General features: G+C 43.7%; 2 protein-coding genes across 5 annotated transcripts in view; one reads left to right on the top strand and one right to left on the bottom strand.

Annotated features, from left to right (window-relative positions):
• atg7 (ATG7 autophagy related 7 homolog (S. cerevisiae)) overlaps positions 1-8,027 on the top strand; it is a 59,422-nt gene extending 51,395 nt beyond the window's left edge. For both annotated transcript variants that reach the window (XM_076739562.1, XM_076739571.1), the window contains exon 19: positions 6,793-8,027. In XM_076739562.1, coding sequence (XP_076595677.1) covers positions 6,793-6,825 — 33 coding nt within the window. In that variant the 3' untranslated portion in view covers positions 6,826-8,027. The remainder of the gene's footprint in view (positions 1-6,792) is intronic.
• Positions 8,028-11,402: 3,375 nt separating this feature from the next.
• The window catches only part of vgll4b (vestigial-like family member 4b), a 38,770-nt gene continuing 32,404 nt past the window's right edge, over positions 11,403-17,768 (bottom strand). For all 3 annotated transcript variants that reach the window (XM_076739592.1, XM_076739600.1, XM_076739584.1), the window contains 3 exons: positions 14,761-15,028; positions 14,279-14,396; positions 11,403-13,516 (listed from right to left, as the gene is read on the bottom strand). In XM_076739592.1, coding sequence (XP_076595707.1) covers positions 13,260-13,516; positions 14,279-14,396; positions 14,761-15,028 — 643 coding nt within the window. In that variant the 3' untranslated portion in view covers positions 11,403-13,259. The remainder of the gene's footprint in view (positions 13,517-14,278; positions 14,397-14,760; positions 15,029-17,768) is intronic.

Below are 17,768 nucleotides of genomic sequence, written 5' to 3'. Positions count from 1 at the left end.
GAACAAAAAAGAGATTAGAGGGGAAAGAAAGAAGCAAAGCAAGCTGCGGAGGAGAAAAATAGGTGGAGGAAGAGACATTTTTTTTCAAAACTCGTTTGTGATGTAAATGGACATGAAGTGTGAAAGGATTTTTCAACCATCAGAACAAGTGTATTTACTGACTTCCCAGCGAGTTCATCTCTCTTTGATTGTGCCAGTGTGGGTCTTCCTCCCTCCTTCTGGATGTAAAACCTGCCCTCAGGGGGGCTGATGAGAGGGGGTGAAAGGGGGAGTGCCCCCCCCCCCCCCCCCCCCCCATTAACATAAATCATCAAACGCATCCCCCTGGCCAACAGATGTTAGATCATTTGTTAGAGGAAACAAGAATTTCCATGGCCGACACCCCTTTGTGAAGTTAGAGCTAATTGCCCAGCGCGGATGTTCCTACAGGCTGACAGATTCATCAGGCTTGATTTTATAGATCGGAAAGAAGGAATTAACGCAGTCGGGGCCCCTCTGAAGACAACGATCAAGGATCTTTTCTTTTCTTTTGTACTGTGAATCGTGCTACAGTGCCTGCTACATTAGTTAAAAACACTGTTGTATTTCCATAAATTTAAATTGTAACCGATTGTCAGTCATGATTTCCATTATTTCTTGAGTCTTGAGTGCAGAATATGAACTATCTGCCAAAACCTCAATATGTGATATTAAAAGCAGTTTCTGGACTTGCTCCAAACACAGTGACTGTGTTTGAGCCTTTACTCCCGTGTTGTATAAGATGTGGCCTGAATTATAGTTTAAAATGTTCAAAAACTGAAGGAACATTATCGAGATCGGTCCTGATCCGGTTCTGCTGTCCACAGTGTAAACACCAACAATCCCATGGTGCTCCGAGCTCTCAGTCAGGCAGACTCCAGTCAGCCAATAGGGCCACTAGCTTCACAGCTAACTGAGCTAACTACGTAGCTAACACCTAGTAGCCAAACATAGCACAGCAAAGAGGACAGTGAGCAGCACTTACTGTGGTGATATGCTGCTCTCTGTTTATTTGGAGCGAACTTTGACATTAGAAAATGTTGGTTGTTGAGGAGATTCTTCTCATACAAGTGGTTTGTTAGTTATTTTTTACCCTGTGCTGGCTTCAGTCAGACCATCCTCACGCTGTTCGTAATCACAGATATCAGTCACAGTCCACACACTCTCTTAAGATTTGTAAAAGCTCACATAAACTACTAAGATCACAGGGATGAGGGAGGGATTTACTTAGACTGGATTTCTTACGTTTCTTCCTCAACCAGCAGCACTCAGTCACCGTTGTATCCAGCAGCCATAAACCACGTCACTCTGTGTGGTCCACTAATTGCATATCAGATGGAGCCAGTCTCCATGATGAAAGCTTGACTTTGCGCTTTGTGCTTTGGTGTCAGTTCTAATATGTAAAGCAGATGTGTGTTTAATATCAAAGCACATCAGCGGTTGTGTAGCGCTGCCTAGTGAAAATGGCTTTAGAGGTTGGATTCCCACCGGGGCCACCCGCACATAGGATGTGTTCCTGTAAGCAGGCTCACTATTTTCAATCCACTCACGTTAAGAAAAAGCAATCCTGAGCCATCTGTCTGACAGTGGTAACGTTAAACAAAAAAAGAAGTTGCTTCTTGATAAACTGTGAATGTATTGTAGTTGTGGTGTCTCCAGGAACGGTGCTCGTGGTAAATATTGCTAAAATCCCTCATGCTGATGCTTGTGTCGTATTTGTGTGGGAACAATAATCAGCGGCAGCAGAGAGCTGGCTGTGACTGCGCCGGCCTCGGCTTCCAGCTAAAACCTCCTCTATCTGATCAGATCCCAGCCTTGTTTCAACAACTAGCCTGGATTATAGTTGTCATATCAGCCGGAGCCCAACTGATTACAAACACAAACACATTCACACAATGATTACATGCAGCTTACTGTCGGACTTTATGAAACATCCAGAAATCCTTTTTTTAACCTGCAGTCACTCAAGGTCCTGGAGCGATAAGGCTGCTTCAAAGTGAGAGATGTCGTTGATTGTGTTGCTGCCAATCCCTTTGAGGTGCTGTCATGGTGTGTGTGTGTGTGTGTGTGTGTGTGTGTGTGTGTGTGTGTGTGTGTGTGTGTGTGTGTGTGTGTGTGTGTGGTGGGGTCTACCAATTAGGACAGATAGAATTCAAGTAAAAGCTGCAACTAACAGTTAGTTAGTTAATAATTTCTAAATGTTTGAAATAGTGAAAACTACCGATCTTAGTTTCCCAGAGTCTCAAAACATTGAAATTCTTCAAAGTGACGTTTCTCTAAACTCTGCCCCCCCTCTTCACTGCTGCTGTGTCCCTCAAGTTTTACCTTTTAGCACATGTGCAGTCTACAGCGATAACAGTGGCCGATTTACCACTCGAAACTGGGTCAGTTACAGTTGCTTCCATTGTAGAACAGCAATGAAATAGAGAAGGGAAATAAGAAATATTGTAGAATATGTAAACATATGTAAGAAATATGATGCAGTAATATAAATCAACCATGAATAATAAGCAATATGAAATATGTTAAGGTAATTATGTAAACTGTGTGTATTATGCTACGATCAATAGCAACCATCTATATAGAAATCTATCATGTAGAAACGGGACTGTTCTTGTGTTATAAGCAAAATGTTTGATGTGTTTCATTCCAACCTAACCATGTTTTGTCCTTACATATTTGGACAAGACAGAGGTCAGATCGATGTTTTATAGTTTCTATTTTTAACCAGTATTTTTTCACTTTTAACGTTACAAGATAAAAGACTTTCAGAATGATGGAACACAATCTCAGATAACGTTCATGGCTGCTGGAGTGTAAACTTCCCAAAATCCAATAAAAAAGAGGACAGAGATGTTGACTCTCCCCATATCGTAAAGAATAAGACGCTCCTCGGCTCAGTTACTGTTTTAGGCTATTTAGCTGGACCTGCTCATGTCAACACAGTGTTCTTTATGCTTGGAGTATTGTTGTTACTGCAGTCCCTTCTTCAACATGTGGAGAAATCCAAAGCTTGACAGGCCTTCAGTGGCGTGTTGCTAAGCTGTGATTGGACAATCACTGTTCGGGGGAGGGGTTTAGCCCATGTTCAGTTTCAGGTTTAGGGTCAATTTTGGAGAACACTGGTCTCCTGGTCAACACTGACGAACTGACAGGTAGCTCTCATTTGTGAGAGCTGTCCATCATAGAGGGAATGACCCGCCCCACTCTGCCTCTGATTGGCCTAACCAATCATCACTCTTTATGCCTAAACCTAACCAACCCAACCAATAAAGGCAATGAGTACTTGCCAATCAGAGTCAGAGGAGGGTGGGTCATTCCTTTGCCATCCTAGAAAAAAAATGGCTGTGCAGCTTGACTTTTAGCTCATCCTTGTTTTTGAAGTGTTTTTCAATGCGTTTAGTCACTGTAGCTCAGCGTACTCGGGCTGATGGTCGCAATCATTGGGCGCACCGAAAAAGAGAATTTTCTAATGTTTTTTTCCTCAGCAAATTACTTAATCGAATTTTCCGAAATTGTTGTGTTCTTTGTTAACTTGGAGTTACTGATTCCAATAAGCTCCCTAATTGGACTGAACCTCGAAGTAGTTCATTTTGATCTCAGCTTTGCGGAAATCTGCTTATGCATTGCAGCAACAGAGGTAACTGTTGAGAAACATCCCAAATACTCAGCCCTGCTTGAAAGAGTGTAGTAAAGTTGTTGGCTTCGGTTCGCAGAGCTATTCACGTTACATAAGGTCTCTCCCCCCTTCAGATCGCCTCTTTCCTCTGTCCACCCCCTCCTCTCTTTCATTCCACACAAAAGATTTCTCAAAACACACACAGACACACACACACACGCTATCAGTGCGGCGTGGCAGGCGTCCAGAGAGGGGCTCCAGTGTCGCTCCGTTTCAAAGAGCTCTTTGCTTGCTGTCCTTTTGATGCTCGCTTTCCAGCAGCAGTGGAGCAGAAATGCTGAACGTCCAGCTTTGATATGAATTTAGCCCTCATTCCCCACGCTGTCCTGCAGCTCTGCAGCTCCACCCCGCAAAAGGCCTCCTGAAGTTACACTAATGAAATCAATGGGAATATGACACAAAACGACGCTCGGGCTCAGCCTGCACACAGCAGATGGCGGCTCAGGTCAACAGGCTGCACAACAGGTTAGATAACTTCTTGCAGTTCCCTCTCAGGCTGAAAAACAGGCCTGGATGACTCTGGCCACATGACTGCCTCTGCCTCCCTGGTGATGGTGGTGGACACTGCCCTGTAGCTAATTTCAGTGGCTAGCTGCAGATCACGCTGAGGCAAGAGGTGGTTTGAGCAGTTGTGACGCTCCACCCTTCACTGCAAACATTGTTATTACTCTTTAGGCCAATTAATGGTGGTTGTTTTTTGTAAACTGGACAACAAGATGTGAATCTCCCCTCCAGGGATCAAGAAAGTCTTATCTTGGATGTGAAGCATGCATTCCTCATAACAAAAGGTCAATGATTTGGGACATCTGTGTGTTAAGGAAGGTAGAGGTGGGACATGATTAGCCCAGCTTAGCGTAGAGACTGGAAGCAGTGATAAGCAGCTAGCAAACCATCATGCCTGTACAGATGCCTGACATACTCTAGCCTGTGCTCACCAGCTGTATCTTGAAAGCCGTGCTACAGCTGGAGACGCTGCACAGAAGTGCCGGGCGGATGAATGAACTATTGTTGTTCCAGAAATAGTTAGAGCCCGCAACTCCACCTAAAACCACACGCCGTCTTTTTTAAATAACCATTTGCGAGATACAGCTCTAGAAGCGTTAGGAGGCTTATTCTTGAAGGCTAATCACGTCCTGGCTCTCGATGTTCATACCTGCGTATGTCGCCACTTGCAGGTTCCTTTTTTAGTTCAGTTCGATGTCTGGCTTCAGCTGAGATGCGTCAGGGATGAGTCTAATTGGTAGTTCCTGTAGCTTTTTCTGTCCAAGACATTTTGTCTTGACGCGTCATCCCAGTATTGATGCAATACGTTGATTGTTTCACATGAACCTGCCAAATCTGGACCCACTGTATAAATGACTGTGAGCTCTTGATGTGTGTCGTTTGAGGGCCTGTTCTGTTCTCTGAGCAGAGGTGGCAGAGTCATTACTGGCCCTTCAATCCTGAGCGCATCTCCTCCCTGTTCTGTTCCCGTCATACTGCTGAACTCATTCACTGCACACAGCGGTTACTGTAATGAGTGTGTAAATATATTCTCTTTTCTCTGCAGGCTCGCCTCTTCACACACATGACACAGAAGCACAAAGCGGTAGAAAAACATGCCAGCATTTAGGACGAGCCGTACAGGCTAACGTTTTATTGACCAAATGTGAACTCTATTAAACTTGCAAATAATCTGCATGTTAATCAGTAATGAAAGTAACTGTCAGTTGCAGCCATACATGTTTTCTAATGAGATGTGATCCATAAAGGCCTGTAAAGAATAGAAGAACCACTTTCGATATATCTTTTGTTGTGGGTCCTAATAGTACATTGGGTCTGCGTGTGTGTGTGTGTGTGTGTGTGTGTGTGTGTGCAGGCTGTATTCCATGTTAGTGAATGCCGCATGAAAAGAAAAATATCGTAGCTCAAAGTTCATTGCATTTCTTTCAGTTTTCGCCGGGTCTCAGTCGTCGCTCTGGAATTCACATTTGGAGCAGCACATTCAGAGGAATGCAGCGTGTATGTGTCAAAAGTGTGTGTGTGTGTGTGTGTGTGAGTGTGTGTTTGTGTACACACTCAGAGCCATGTGTGTGTAACATTCCAGACTGTGTTAGAGGTATGTGAATTACGTCTTACAGAGAGAGAATGCGAAGAATCTGCTGCCATGAGAAGGCCGCTGTTGTTTACTGACACAGTAGTGAAAAGGAGGTTCCTCGTGTGTGTGTGTGTGTGTGTGTGTGTGTGTGCGTGTGTGTGTGTGTGTGTGTGTGTCTGAGAGAGTGAGAGATAAAAAGAGAGGGGGGGTCACATGCTGCTGTCACTTCCTGGCAAGAAACCTTTTAGCTGTGATTGTGAGTAATTGTTTTCAAAGCTATTGGTGCATGTGGCCAAGACGGGAGAGCTGCAGGCTCGCTGTAGGTTCTCTAAAGTGCATTTTGTTGTGACTTACAGGTCATTTGTTTAGACGGAAATCCATCTGTTTATCCTGTTTATCCGTCTCCTCCTGTTTTGAAAATTGAATCAAACATTCGTGGCTGTTAGTAGAAGCGTACTGAATCAGCGTCGCCTCCACGGTTCAGACACTTTGAGCTAAATCGGTGGCTAACCACAGTCAGAGCCCGTATTGCTCTGTGTTGGATCCTATCACAATGTTCATGTGTTTGTGCTGCATAATTCTGATCATTCTGTGAATGTTTACTCTTTTAAACAGCTCAACAGAGCTTTTATTAGGTGGTGAAACCTTCTGACTGTTCACATACTGTACGTAGACATGAGTGCTCTACAGATCAGACGCGGCCATTAAGCACAACTTGCAGACAAAGATGCACTTTTCAGCCAGTTTCGCACCGTTCCTCTGATGGACTGCTGGTGGTAGTAACGTGCAAAGAGGCCGTGCAGTGCAGCTTGAAAGGCAGTGAAGAAGAAAGCAAGCTAGCAAACGTGAATGTTCACAATGCAGTGCTTGGTAATATTTGAAGAATGGGTTCACAGATGTTTTATGAGGAAGGAAATACACATTTTTTAAGAATACACAGTCAACATAATGACTTCCTCGTGAATTGTTTATTTCAGTCTTTAACGTCTTTTTCTTTTGTGTCTTTTTTTCTCATTAGATTTGGGACATGAGCGATGATGAGAGCATCTGAAGAGCTGGTGGAACAAACCCTGAGAGGGACACTCCAATCCATGTTTCTGTCTGTTTCTTCTTAAGGAATCTCACATTTACAAAGGACGAGGGGACAAAGGCTTTGAGGACAACAGTAGACACGCTGATAAAATGTATGTAAACAAAAACAAGCACATTAGAAAAACATCTTCAGAAAAGTTATTCTCAGTTTGGATTCGAGATCAACCAAAGCGTTGGACGTTCAGAATAGAGGAGCAGAACGGTAAAAATGATTAATAATTAGTGTCCAGACATTCAGTGAATACCTGTTCCTGTCACTTGGTGATGTGTGATCACTCATACTTGCTCGATATTTGGAGTCAGTTCGATTCCCTGAACAAAAACACACTGTATTTGTACATTTTGTCTTGAACACTTTGAAAAACCCACTGAATGGTCACAGGTTCACTCCCTCCCGCAGTGGCTCCATCGACACATTTAATGGCTTTGTTGAAGAGTCCTTTGGCAAGACGTTGACATGCTACATCTGCTCGCTCATTCAGGTCTGAAAAGAGCCTCCGATAAACTGAGAAAATACAAAAACACGTGTGACAACTCAGCAGATCCATCCGTCAGCCCGTCTGTTTACTGGAGACATGCGGTGCAGTTAATACAAAAACCAGCTTTGTTGCTTCGCACACAGATGTTACTGTACAGCGACTCAGTGGACTCTGATATGGAAACGATTTACTGTCACCGTAGGACAACCTGATTGTACCGTGCTGCAACAGCACGGCAGAGTCGAAAAGAGCCTTAGGAGGAGCTGAAGGTCTTTATGGTTTACATGGTCTTTATGTGTTGATGCATGTCTGTGTTTGTCTGTGCAGTTTATGTCGCTTTTCTTACTCTGCCAGGTCCCATTTGTCTGAACTGCTAACATGTACCGTATTTTAACTGTCATGAAATGTACATTTCAACAGCCACTTGGATATTTATGGAAGAGCGAGGAGGAAAAACAACTGAGATTCATTCCCGAATTTGAGATTGACGTTAAAAAGATGCGTCACAACTGTGAGAAAAATGCTAAATTCCTAAAGCAACTCCAGAATTCAGGCTTTTCCCTCCAATTTTATAATTAAACTCTCGGCTTTCTTGATTCCAGCGATTCTCAGAGCTGTTTTTGTGGCACCTTTTCTCTTCTGTAAGTATTTCACCACAAACTGGAATAAAACATCTCTGTTATTTCTGAGTCTGTGAGCTTTATGTTGCTGTGAAAACAGCGGTTTATTCAGGTGTGGCTTAATTCCACTGCACTACATCCTTCCACTCAGTCAATGTTGCTGCATCTTTCCACCCATTTCCCCCTTTTCTAGCATCTCTGTCTTAACCATTACACAACCACAAACACACCAGAACAGTCACAAACAGAGGCCCACACAGTCAGACAGTGGTTTAAAAGCATTTTATTGTTCATCAAGGCTACTTTACGTACAAAAAAGGTGGCCTGCCAAAACCTTTTTAGTAGGAGGAGACACAGAGCCACAAATTGACTGTTGTTTTCTTGATACATTTTTTTTTTCTTTACAGTTCAGAGTATTACTACCACTAAGTACATGCTACTTCCACTTCAAAAAGGACCTGGAAAATGTGGCACAGTCAGAGTAAAGACCAACTCCTCTTTGATTTATCTGCACAATTTTCATGTTGTTTACTTGATTACAGATGCAAAATGGCCTCCACAGATGGGAACAGCAACATCAAATAGAAGGGTGACATCGTCAAAGTTCATTCATCATCTCAGCCTCACCGACTGAAGCAGATGAAGTGGAGCACAAAAAATTCTTTCAGGTTTTCATCAATTGAGCTTTTTTCAGTATTAGTATTCTCAAATGGACTGATGGTTTTTACTTGTTGCTTACTTCCCATCTGCAGACCAAAAACAGTCATCAAAAACCTTCAAAACCTGCAATTTGTACTGCTTATATGCAGTGATGGAAAGTTCCCCTGCCAGCTAGCCCGTGACTAATGTAGATTTTTATTTTATGTTTAATAATTACATTTGGAAATGGCCGGAAAGACTCGCTGGGCTAGTGGCAAAAATTGTGCGCCATCAGCGCAAAACCTCCGACGGGACGATCTTTTCGCTCAGGAGTGAAACGTTTGTTCAGGCGTGTCAGACGTCACATGATCGAACACGGGTTAAATGATTGCAGGACATCGGGGACCAATGGAAGTAGCGATTGTCATAGTCACACCAGTGGCTTGTTGTGGTTTCATACGTTTGCTGTGTTCCTGCACTTGAACCTTTACTCTAACAAGACAAACTCTATAAACAAAAAAGATCAACTTTTTTCACAAAAAGAAAATGCAATGATTACAATATAAGGACAGGGAAAACCAACAATTAAATAGCTACATATCATTAACAAATTAATTGTTCCTCAAAAAATACCTACGATTTTTTTCTCTGTACATTCGTTACGCACAGCGTAATGATGGTCTTATAGTTACCTATTATAAAAAAAAGTATTTTTTTAATTAAGTGATTTTCCTACAGTGTGTAGGGAGTGTGTGCCGAAGCAGAAAGAGAGCCTCCTACCTACAGGGTGGTAGTGAAATGATAATGAGAAAGAATAATAATAGAAAAACAAAATCCTCTGGACACTGAGCCCTTTTCCCTCGTGTTTTCTAGCATGTTCTACATCCAATCTTAAATCAGGGTCGACTAAATCTGAGAGGAGGGGGAGGCATGGCTGAGAAGACTTTCAGTGGCAGCTGAACGTCTCCTGACATGCAGGTCGTGCTTACAGGAGCTCAGCTCCTGAAGCTCTGCCGCCTCCCAAAAAACCTGCCTGCTGCAGACCACCATCCCACCCACTGAACCTGCCGCAGAACGCACATGCAGATCACAAAGTACTGATTTGTTAAGCGAATGAAATCACTGGCAGTTTGCTTTGTGATTTTTGTGTATGTTGAAGATTCTAGAGCTTGTTCACATCTGTTCAGATCGCTGAGGATGGAATGTGTGGACATTCAAGAACACTGAGAAAGTGTTTAGAGTAAAGGATGTACTCATCATGCTTGATTTAAAAAAAAAAAGAAAGGAAAAAAAAAAGACCTAAACCAAACAAACGTGAACCTCGTCACCTTTCAAGCTCAGCTCAGAGACATGAAACGACTCTGCAACTCTGCTACTTTTTCAGTGTCCACTCTTATGACCCCAGTTCTCTCAATTCTATGTCCTCAAAAAAATTGTGGCATAAACACTTGTTTGTTCCTGTATCATAGCGCGTAGATCAATGGCCGATGTGCTTGACGCCAAAAAAGAAAAAAAAAAAAAAAAAAGGCTAAAGTGGACACCAGCGTGTAATTCTGGTAAAGACACATGAAACCCCTGTGAGCAGGGAACTCTGGGACAGTTGGCTGGTTATTAGCTCTGTCTGTTGATGCGGAGATACTGAGGCCTGTACAAAGTTCCCTATAGGAGGAATGTATGCCACCTTGGCGCAGGCTCTTTTAGTTAGTCTCAGACTGCAGCAGTCTAGCTTTACTGCAGCAACAATACAATGTTGTTCAGAAAAGAAAGCATTGAAATACAACAAAAAAGTCTGGACACCAAAGTCGGGACACAGAGGGTCAACTGATGACGGTTGAAAGAGCTGTGACATCACGCCATAGATTCAGATAACCACCAATTATCAGCCAGGTGTTTTGCTGTGTTTGCCACCGTCTCTCTGCTCCCATCACAAGCTCTTAGCATCAACAAAGCCTCGTTTTCCGAAAGCATCGCAGCGTGTTAGCCTGTGCTGTTCAATGAACTTTCCAGACTGCCTCAAGGCGGCGCTTTTAAGATGACACGCAGAAGAATGAAGTCCGTTTTATCTCAGGCTGAGGTGCTTTTCAGAAAAACAAGGCCCTGCTGGCTCACGTGTGCCAATTTGGTGTCTCAGCTCAGTCACGCTGAAGGTTGTAGCATCCTGTACCACCGATGGATCAACATCTTAAGAAAACCTTTACGTGCTGCGCATCCCAAAGCCAAACTTCTCCAAAACGGTCACTGCTCCGCCATGGGAATGAGCTCGTGGACGACCGTGCCGAGACGGATTTGAGAAACACAGCTCTCATCGTTAAACAGAGCCTGTCCGGAGGCTGTCCCGCTATAGATGTTTGTTACCATACTGATATTAATGGAAAACAAAAATACAAAATTGTAATAACAACAATAACAATAATAATATGGAGTACAACTGACCCAGCAGTGAGTGTATAGTGTCTATGTCTGTTACTGACAATGAAAGAAGTAACAACTAACGTCCAAATGAAAAGGCTAATAGTAGTTAAGATTGAAATGCTTAAAAACATTAATAGATACCAGCTATTAAAAACAAAACAAAAAAACATGCATCTGTAAAAGCATTAGTTTACCCTTCAAACCTTGTAGAAATCTATCAAACCACAGTGTGTAGGAGAGGGAGGGATAGCGGGGTGTAAGCCAAACATAATTACAACACCTGTGTTCAAAGAGGTACAAAAACAAAGGCGTGTTTGAAGAGATCTGAATAATCTTCTCTCCCCCGGTCTAGAAACCAGACTTTTTTCTTTTGTTTTGTTCAACCACAAAGTGACATGCAGCGTCATCTCTCCCCTCATCACTGTCAGCAGTGAAGCCTGTGAAACACATCAAAGCACATTGTTCTGCAGAGCACAGCCGTCAACACGCTGCAGGTTGAACGACCGTGTTCCAGGTCCTAATCTCCTCTAACGATGGCTGCCGTGCCCGTCAACACCACAGTTAGCTGACTCGATAACCTGACTGTGCTTGTACGATGAAATGGAACAATAAGCCTGTGGAGTAGTTTTGTTTTGGTTGGGTCGACGTTATATTGATCTATACTGATACCAGTCAACACCACTTAATTAACAAACTGGATGTTTGTGTAGTTTCTGTGTGCAGAGCAGATACTTAGGGCTCAGCAGTGTGATGCATTCACTATCCCAATGTATTCTGAGTGCTAAAGATACATTTAACGTCATATGAAGTTTCCTCTCAGAAATTCAACTGAATTCACTCACATGGTGAAAAAGGTGGGTGAGGAAATGAAGTCTGGACACTACATGCATTCAACTTCAATTCTGTCTTGCTTCTTCCCAATTATTTGCACTTACACATAAAACTTTGCATCTTCCCTACACTTGTCATGGTAGTGTGGCCAAATTCTCCCACAGTTTTGAATCCTCACCTAAAAAGGTGCTCCATCAATTGTTTGGACATAACTTGGTTTGAGATAGTCGAGCCTGCCAGAGGTGGTAATACAAGCAACGTTCTCTTACCATGCATGTATGCCTTAGCGCTGATCAGCATGCATGCGTGAACACATGGTATCCAAACCGATATTACTTTGCATAACATCTTCTACCGCCCAGCCCCACTGGTTTGTATTTACCATTTTCCACACATGGGTTCAACAAATAAGGCAAAATAATGTGGTTCATACTTTTCTGTCTGAGCCAGGATGAAATGATTCCCAGGTAGATATTATTAAAAAAAAAAAAAAAAAAAAAAAAACATAATGGGAGATCAAACAGAGGTTCCAACAAAAGCTGGATTACACCAGACTGCATCAAAATCAGGTTTATCAGTCCCAGTGTGCAGTGCCAGATTACAGTATTGACATGCCACTCTTTACCCTCTACGGCAGTAGTGCAAATCAGACCGAGTCGATCACCCAAGTATACACATACAGTAACAAAACCACCAGAACACATACACATGACAGAGCGGGAGAGAGAAGGAAGGTGAGAGTGAGAACGGGTGAAACGCAGGGAGGACGTCACACGATAAGCTTTGTGTTGTTTCGTCTTCGAGGTGGGCATTGATAAGCATCAGTGTCGGAGGTTTCTTTGGTAGCACAGTCAGGTGGTTTGTGATGATTTTCTCCTAAGTGTTTCTCGCTTATCTTTTCTTTCAAATGTCGGGCATCTCATAACGCATAAGCAGTACACAAAACTACTGTTAAAGAAACAAAAAACAAACAAAACGAAAAAACAAGGAAGAAAATTAATAATTAAACACCGCCTTTCCTCTCTCTCTTTATGTACATATAACTACAGACGCTTGCTCAGCTCCAAGCTTGACATGCAGGGATGATGAATGATTGGAAGGAGCAGCTTGAGGCTCCAGTCAAGTCCCAAAGTCGAACCCTCACCGCTCGCTGCAGATTATCGTCTGGCATTACCAAAGCAGAGCACAGAAGGACAGAGAGACCATGTTGTTATTGCTTGGTTGACCCTCTATGAGTGCATAGGAAGAGGGAGCAGGCTTTAGGTTTTGGATGTTTTTTAGCAGACCAGCAGGCAGGCATTCCCTCAGGGATGCTGGTGACAGACCAAAGTGACAGGGGCAAGGGTGTTGGAGCCGGGCTGGTTGGGAGGGCTGGGGGAACAGGAGCAATTCCCTCTTTAACGCCTCCTCCTTCAGGAGACCACAGAAGGGGAGTGGTTGTGATTGACCATGTGACTGTCGGGGGAGGAGTTTGGGCTGCTGCCGGACGACGAGGGGCTGCCCTTGTTTTTAATCTGCAGCCATGTTTCGCCCAGTGCCTTGGCGAAGTGGTCGTCCACCGAGCCTGTGATGGACACCGAGTTGGTGGCGGTGGGCTCGGGCTCCTTGTAGTTCTTCCCGAGACTGCGGCGGAAATGCTCCTCAATCACCGGGTCACAGGCTGTGTTGGCTAGATCGGGGAGGACAGAAGGCAAGAGAAAGAGATTCTTTAGTTCCCCCAATGAAAATCTCTAAAACTCACTTGTATAAAGTTCAGTGGGCAGTTTATTGCCTAACATCAGTTTAAACGTTGGTCATGTGCATTTTAGGTCAATGGAAAAATACTAACTCCTCCATCTACTTCACTTTTTCATTGCATTTTTTGAAATATTAAAAGCACCGTTTTAAATTTCACTGTTAACCTCAATGAGATCATTGGGATTTCACAGGGACCATAAAAACAGCCAGTTATCAACCCACAGAAAACATGAGTGACACTCACAGGACGAATAAAACAGACGTGTGTTTGGCTGAGGCCCCAAGTGACTTTTTCAGTGCAGAGATAACAGACCAGGCAGTAAATAAAGCATGTTGGGGCCCCGTCACAACAACTGATGTGTTACAGACTCGCTGACAGAAAACTGGGATTTATTTCAGCATCACTGCTGAGATAAGTCAGCATGAATGTGGAGAGCATCATCAGTATGTTTCCTCTGGAGGGGGATCTGCACTTGAGGAGGTTTCCCACAAACTGCTCTGTAATGGAACTTAAGTTTGGTTCCAAAATTACATCCACATCACAAATATAGGTCACTTAGTTATAATGAGTGTGAATTCATTAGTGAGATATCATGTTCACTCATCACTGGTCCTTCTACCGTAAACCCAAGAACTGAAAAACTAAATTTAGATGAAATGTGTCTGTCTGCTGCACTGGCATGAGCGCACTCACTGTTGATTCTCCTGTAGTTGTTAGTGAGGCTTGAGCAGCCGTTGTGGGAGACTGGACAGTGAGACAGGTTGCAGTTGCGGTTGTTGGCCGGGGCGCATGTGATCACTGAGGGACGATTCTGAAACACAAAGACACAAATTCAACATGTATGGACCACGAAAACAACATAAACGACCGTCTCAAGAGTGGGTTAAAGAAGAGTGAATAAAAATTAGAAATGCAGAAGGAAAGAAGGAAGACAGAGCGAAGGGAGTTTTGAAGCTTGAGTGAGAGAGAATGATTCAGTGACCACCACAGTTTGAAAACATTTCTGGGTAACAAGCCAAATAGGAAATTTCTACTCTCCACCATCCAAGGAGTCCGGCTAACGAAAGCACATTAGTCACACGATGTGGGGAACCTACAGGAGTTGAGGTTTTACCCAACAATTTGCAAGAGATGTAGTCAGTACTAGCCTGAAAGAAGCAGGATGTGCAGCTTACCTGCTGGCGCTCCACAGCGCTGACTGTGTGCGGCACTGTGGCCATAGCTGCTGTGCTGCTGCGTGCAGACTCCACCATGCTGTTTTTGGTGAGTGCCAGTGGCTGGTCCATGCCGGCTAAGCTGGCCAGGTGGTGATGGTGGTGGTGGGCATGGCTGTACAGGTGGTTCCCGTGGACTCCCAGAGCACTGGGCACCACCACACGCTCAATGGGGCTCCGGCTGCGGTCCTTGGAGACGGGAGAGCTGCGGTAGTCTCCATTAGGTTTCCTGGGGAACAGAGACGGCAAGAGGCTCATTAATTTACTCTGCACATTGGAATGTGTGTTATTTTTGGATTGGGGTCTGATGGAAACAACAGTATACTGACTCTGAATCCAGCAACAAGACTGAATCTCAATACTAAGAATCTATTTTGGTTTAGCATCCAACAATTCTAATTAAGAAAAGACTAAAACTACAAAGGTTTTGCCACATTGGTGACATATTTGCTATGAAGATAAACGACGTCGTCAAAAATTTGTACATTGCGTTTTACTACTAAACAAGAAATTGAAATTTGATAAGAAATCTAGAGCTTGAAAAAAATCTCTATTTTTGCAACATGACACCTAAACCAAAGTTTGGGAAAAACCAACCTTGGTTTTAAGGTTGAGCTCAAAATAAAACAGAATGAGACAAGACTGGGAACAGATGGAGTGTCGAGGTAGAAGACAAACAGGAAAAAGATGCGCAGTAGAGAGAGAGAGAGAGAGAGAGAGAGAGAGAGAGAGAGAGAGAGAGAGAGAGAGAGAGAGAGAGATGAGGGAGAGCAGAGGGGAGATAAACAAAAGAACTATTGTAAATGGGGCTCTGTGTCAAACACTGCAGGACCAGCAGAAGCTATTAATACTGACCTCACACACACTCACTTCTCAGATTGCTGGAGGCTTTTGTACAAGCATGTGTACACACACACACACACACACACGCACACATGTGCACATGCATGCACACACATACACACACAGACACACACTCTATCTTGTTGCTGTTAAGCTTAGGAAGGAACACTCTCCTAACTTTATCCAACATGGAAGAACTCCAAACTTGCCCCTGCACAAAGGGGCAAACAGGCACAAAGTTCAAAGCTCTAAAGTGGTTTCCTCAGTACAGCAAATCAGCTTTATCTCTCCAGCGAACCTGCAGCCAGCTGCACTCACTGCTGTCACATGAAAAGTCTTGCAGTGCTAATGCAGCACAGACGTCAGCTGCGGACTGTCGTCGGCGTGCCTCTTCTAATGTTTTTACCCTTTCTTTCCCCTGACTTCTATTCCACTACACACTGTCCACGCTCACATCCATGTGCTGAATACTCAAGGTGAAAGAAGGTAGGCTGGCCACACGCTTTCCATATGAAAGAGAATTACTTCCCACCACAAAGAAATCCGGCTGTTCTCTCCAAACTGTGAGCTCATATTTTAATCACTGAGAAAGCAGAGATAAGGATAAGGGACTCAAGTAACGACAGTTTAACAAAACACAGATTTTGGCCTGTTTTTTTTTTTTTTTTTTTTTTCCAGCTCTGATGATAATGACTTTGATATGTAGTGAAGTGGTGGTGCCTGATACCGTGCACACTTGCTTGCACTTATGCAGGTACTTATTATTTTGCTCAGTGCGTCAAATGTGGTTTGTGTTTTGTGTTTTCTGTGTGCTTTTTCAGCTGTGTATTACACCCTTGCTGCAGCTCCACTCCCCTCCTACAATTTGAGGCCCAGTTACAGGGAGCAACATCTACTGTACTCGCCTCTCACTATCTCTTCTTTTCTATCCAACTCTATACCCACACATCCATTCACAAATCGTTACATTCACACTGACCTCTTCCTACATGCACTTACATATACATTATACATACACACTGAAGCCTCAATTGGCAAATGGCAGTGACATTTACTATAAATAGGCAGCATTCAAACATCCCTTCTTTATTCTTCGCCAGATAACGTATAGTGGCATTTCCCCACCCATGTGAAAAAAGGTCTGAATGTGAATGCACAACTGACTCTGGAGCGAAAAAAGCTGCAGCAGCCCTTTAAGGTTTGTTTGGATGCAAAACAACAAGTTCAGGCAAACAGTTGTAGCTCCATGTGACCAAGCAACCTGACTGCTGGGTCAAGCATCTGGAGCCCACAGCACCGTGCTCCACAAATAAATAGTCTCCACAGAATACAGAGAGGGAGAGAGGAAGAGCTGAGGAGAGCCGGGGAGGGGGGAGCCGCGTGTGAATGGTCCGGACCTCTACTATAAGAAAGAGCGAGGTCGGTAGTTTCCTTCGTTTGTGCCGAGAGCTTACATTAGCATGGACCCCCTCCTTTTTCTCTCTCTCTCTCTTTGTCTTTCATCCTTTTTTCACCCTCACAATCGGCAGCAAACTTCCTGGGGGTTAAAGAGGGAGAGACTTGGCAGTGCTTTTGTAAACCCTGGCCGACAGCTCACCGACAAGTTTTTATGTTTTCCCATAGTGGCATTAATTTGCTGTTTCATTCTTTATCAATTGCCAAAAAAAAAATAACTGTGTTGTGGAGTTAATCAAATACAAATCAGGCCATAATAGTCACCCAAGTGTACTTAAGTGGATATATTGCATAAATTACTTGTACAGGAAAAATCAACCTTTGATCAAATCCTACAAACCAAAATCCTGTTGTATAAATCTGTTATCTTCAAATATAAACAATCCCTTGATTAGCTTAGAGGCAAGTAGATAATACAGCTCTCTCTCTCTCTCTCTCTCTCTCTCTCTCACCCCCTCCCGGCAGCTGGGTCTTGAGTTAGGTTGTGGAAGTTGTTCCAAACTTTAATCATTGCCAAAGAGCAAGCATGCCCACATCCTCACACAAGAGGGGCCGTTGCAGGAGCCAGTGAACGGGATCAACAAATCCGACCAATGAATGGCATAGCTGTCAAATCCCCACCGCCCCCGCCTTCCCCTCGCCTGATTGCCCACCAAACCCCGGCCGCATTT

This window comes from Chaetodon auriga, chromosome 2 (assembly GCF_051107435.1).
Source record: "Chaetodon auriga isolate fChaAug3 chromosome 2, fChaAug3.hap1, whole genome shotgun sequence".
Classification (NCBI taxonomy): domain Eukaryota; kingdom Metazoa; phylum Chordata; class Actinopteri; order Chaetodontiformes; family Chaetodontidae; genus Chaetodon; species Chaetodon auriga.
The sequence above is the reverse complement of the archived record's forward strand: the minus strand, read 5'-3'. Positions and strand labels throughout refer to the sequence as shown.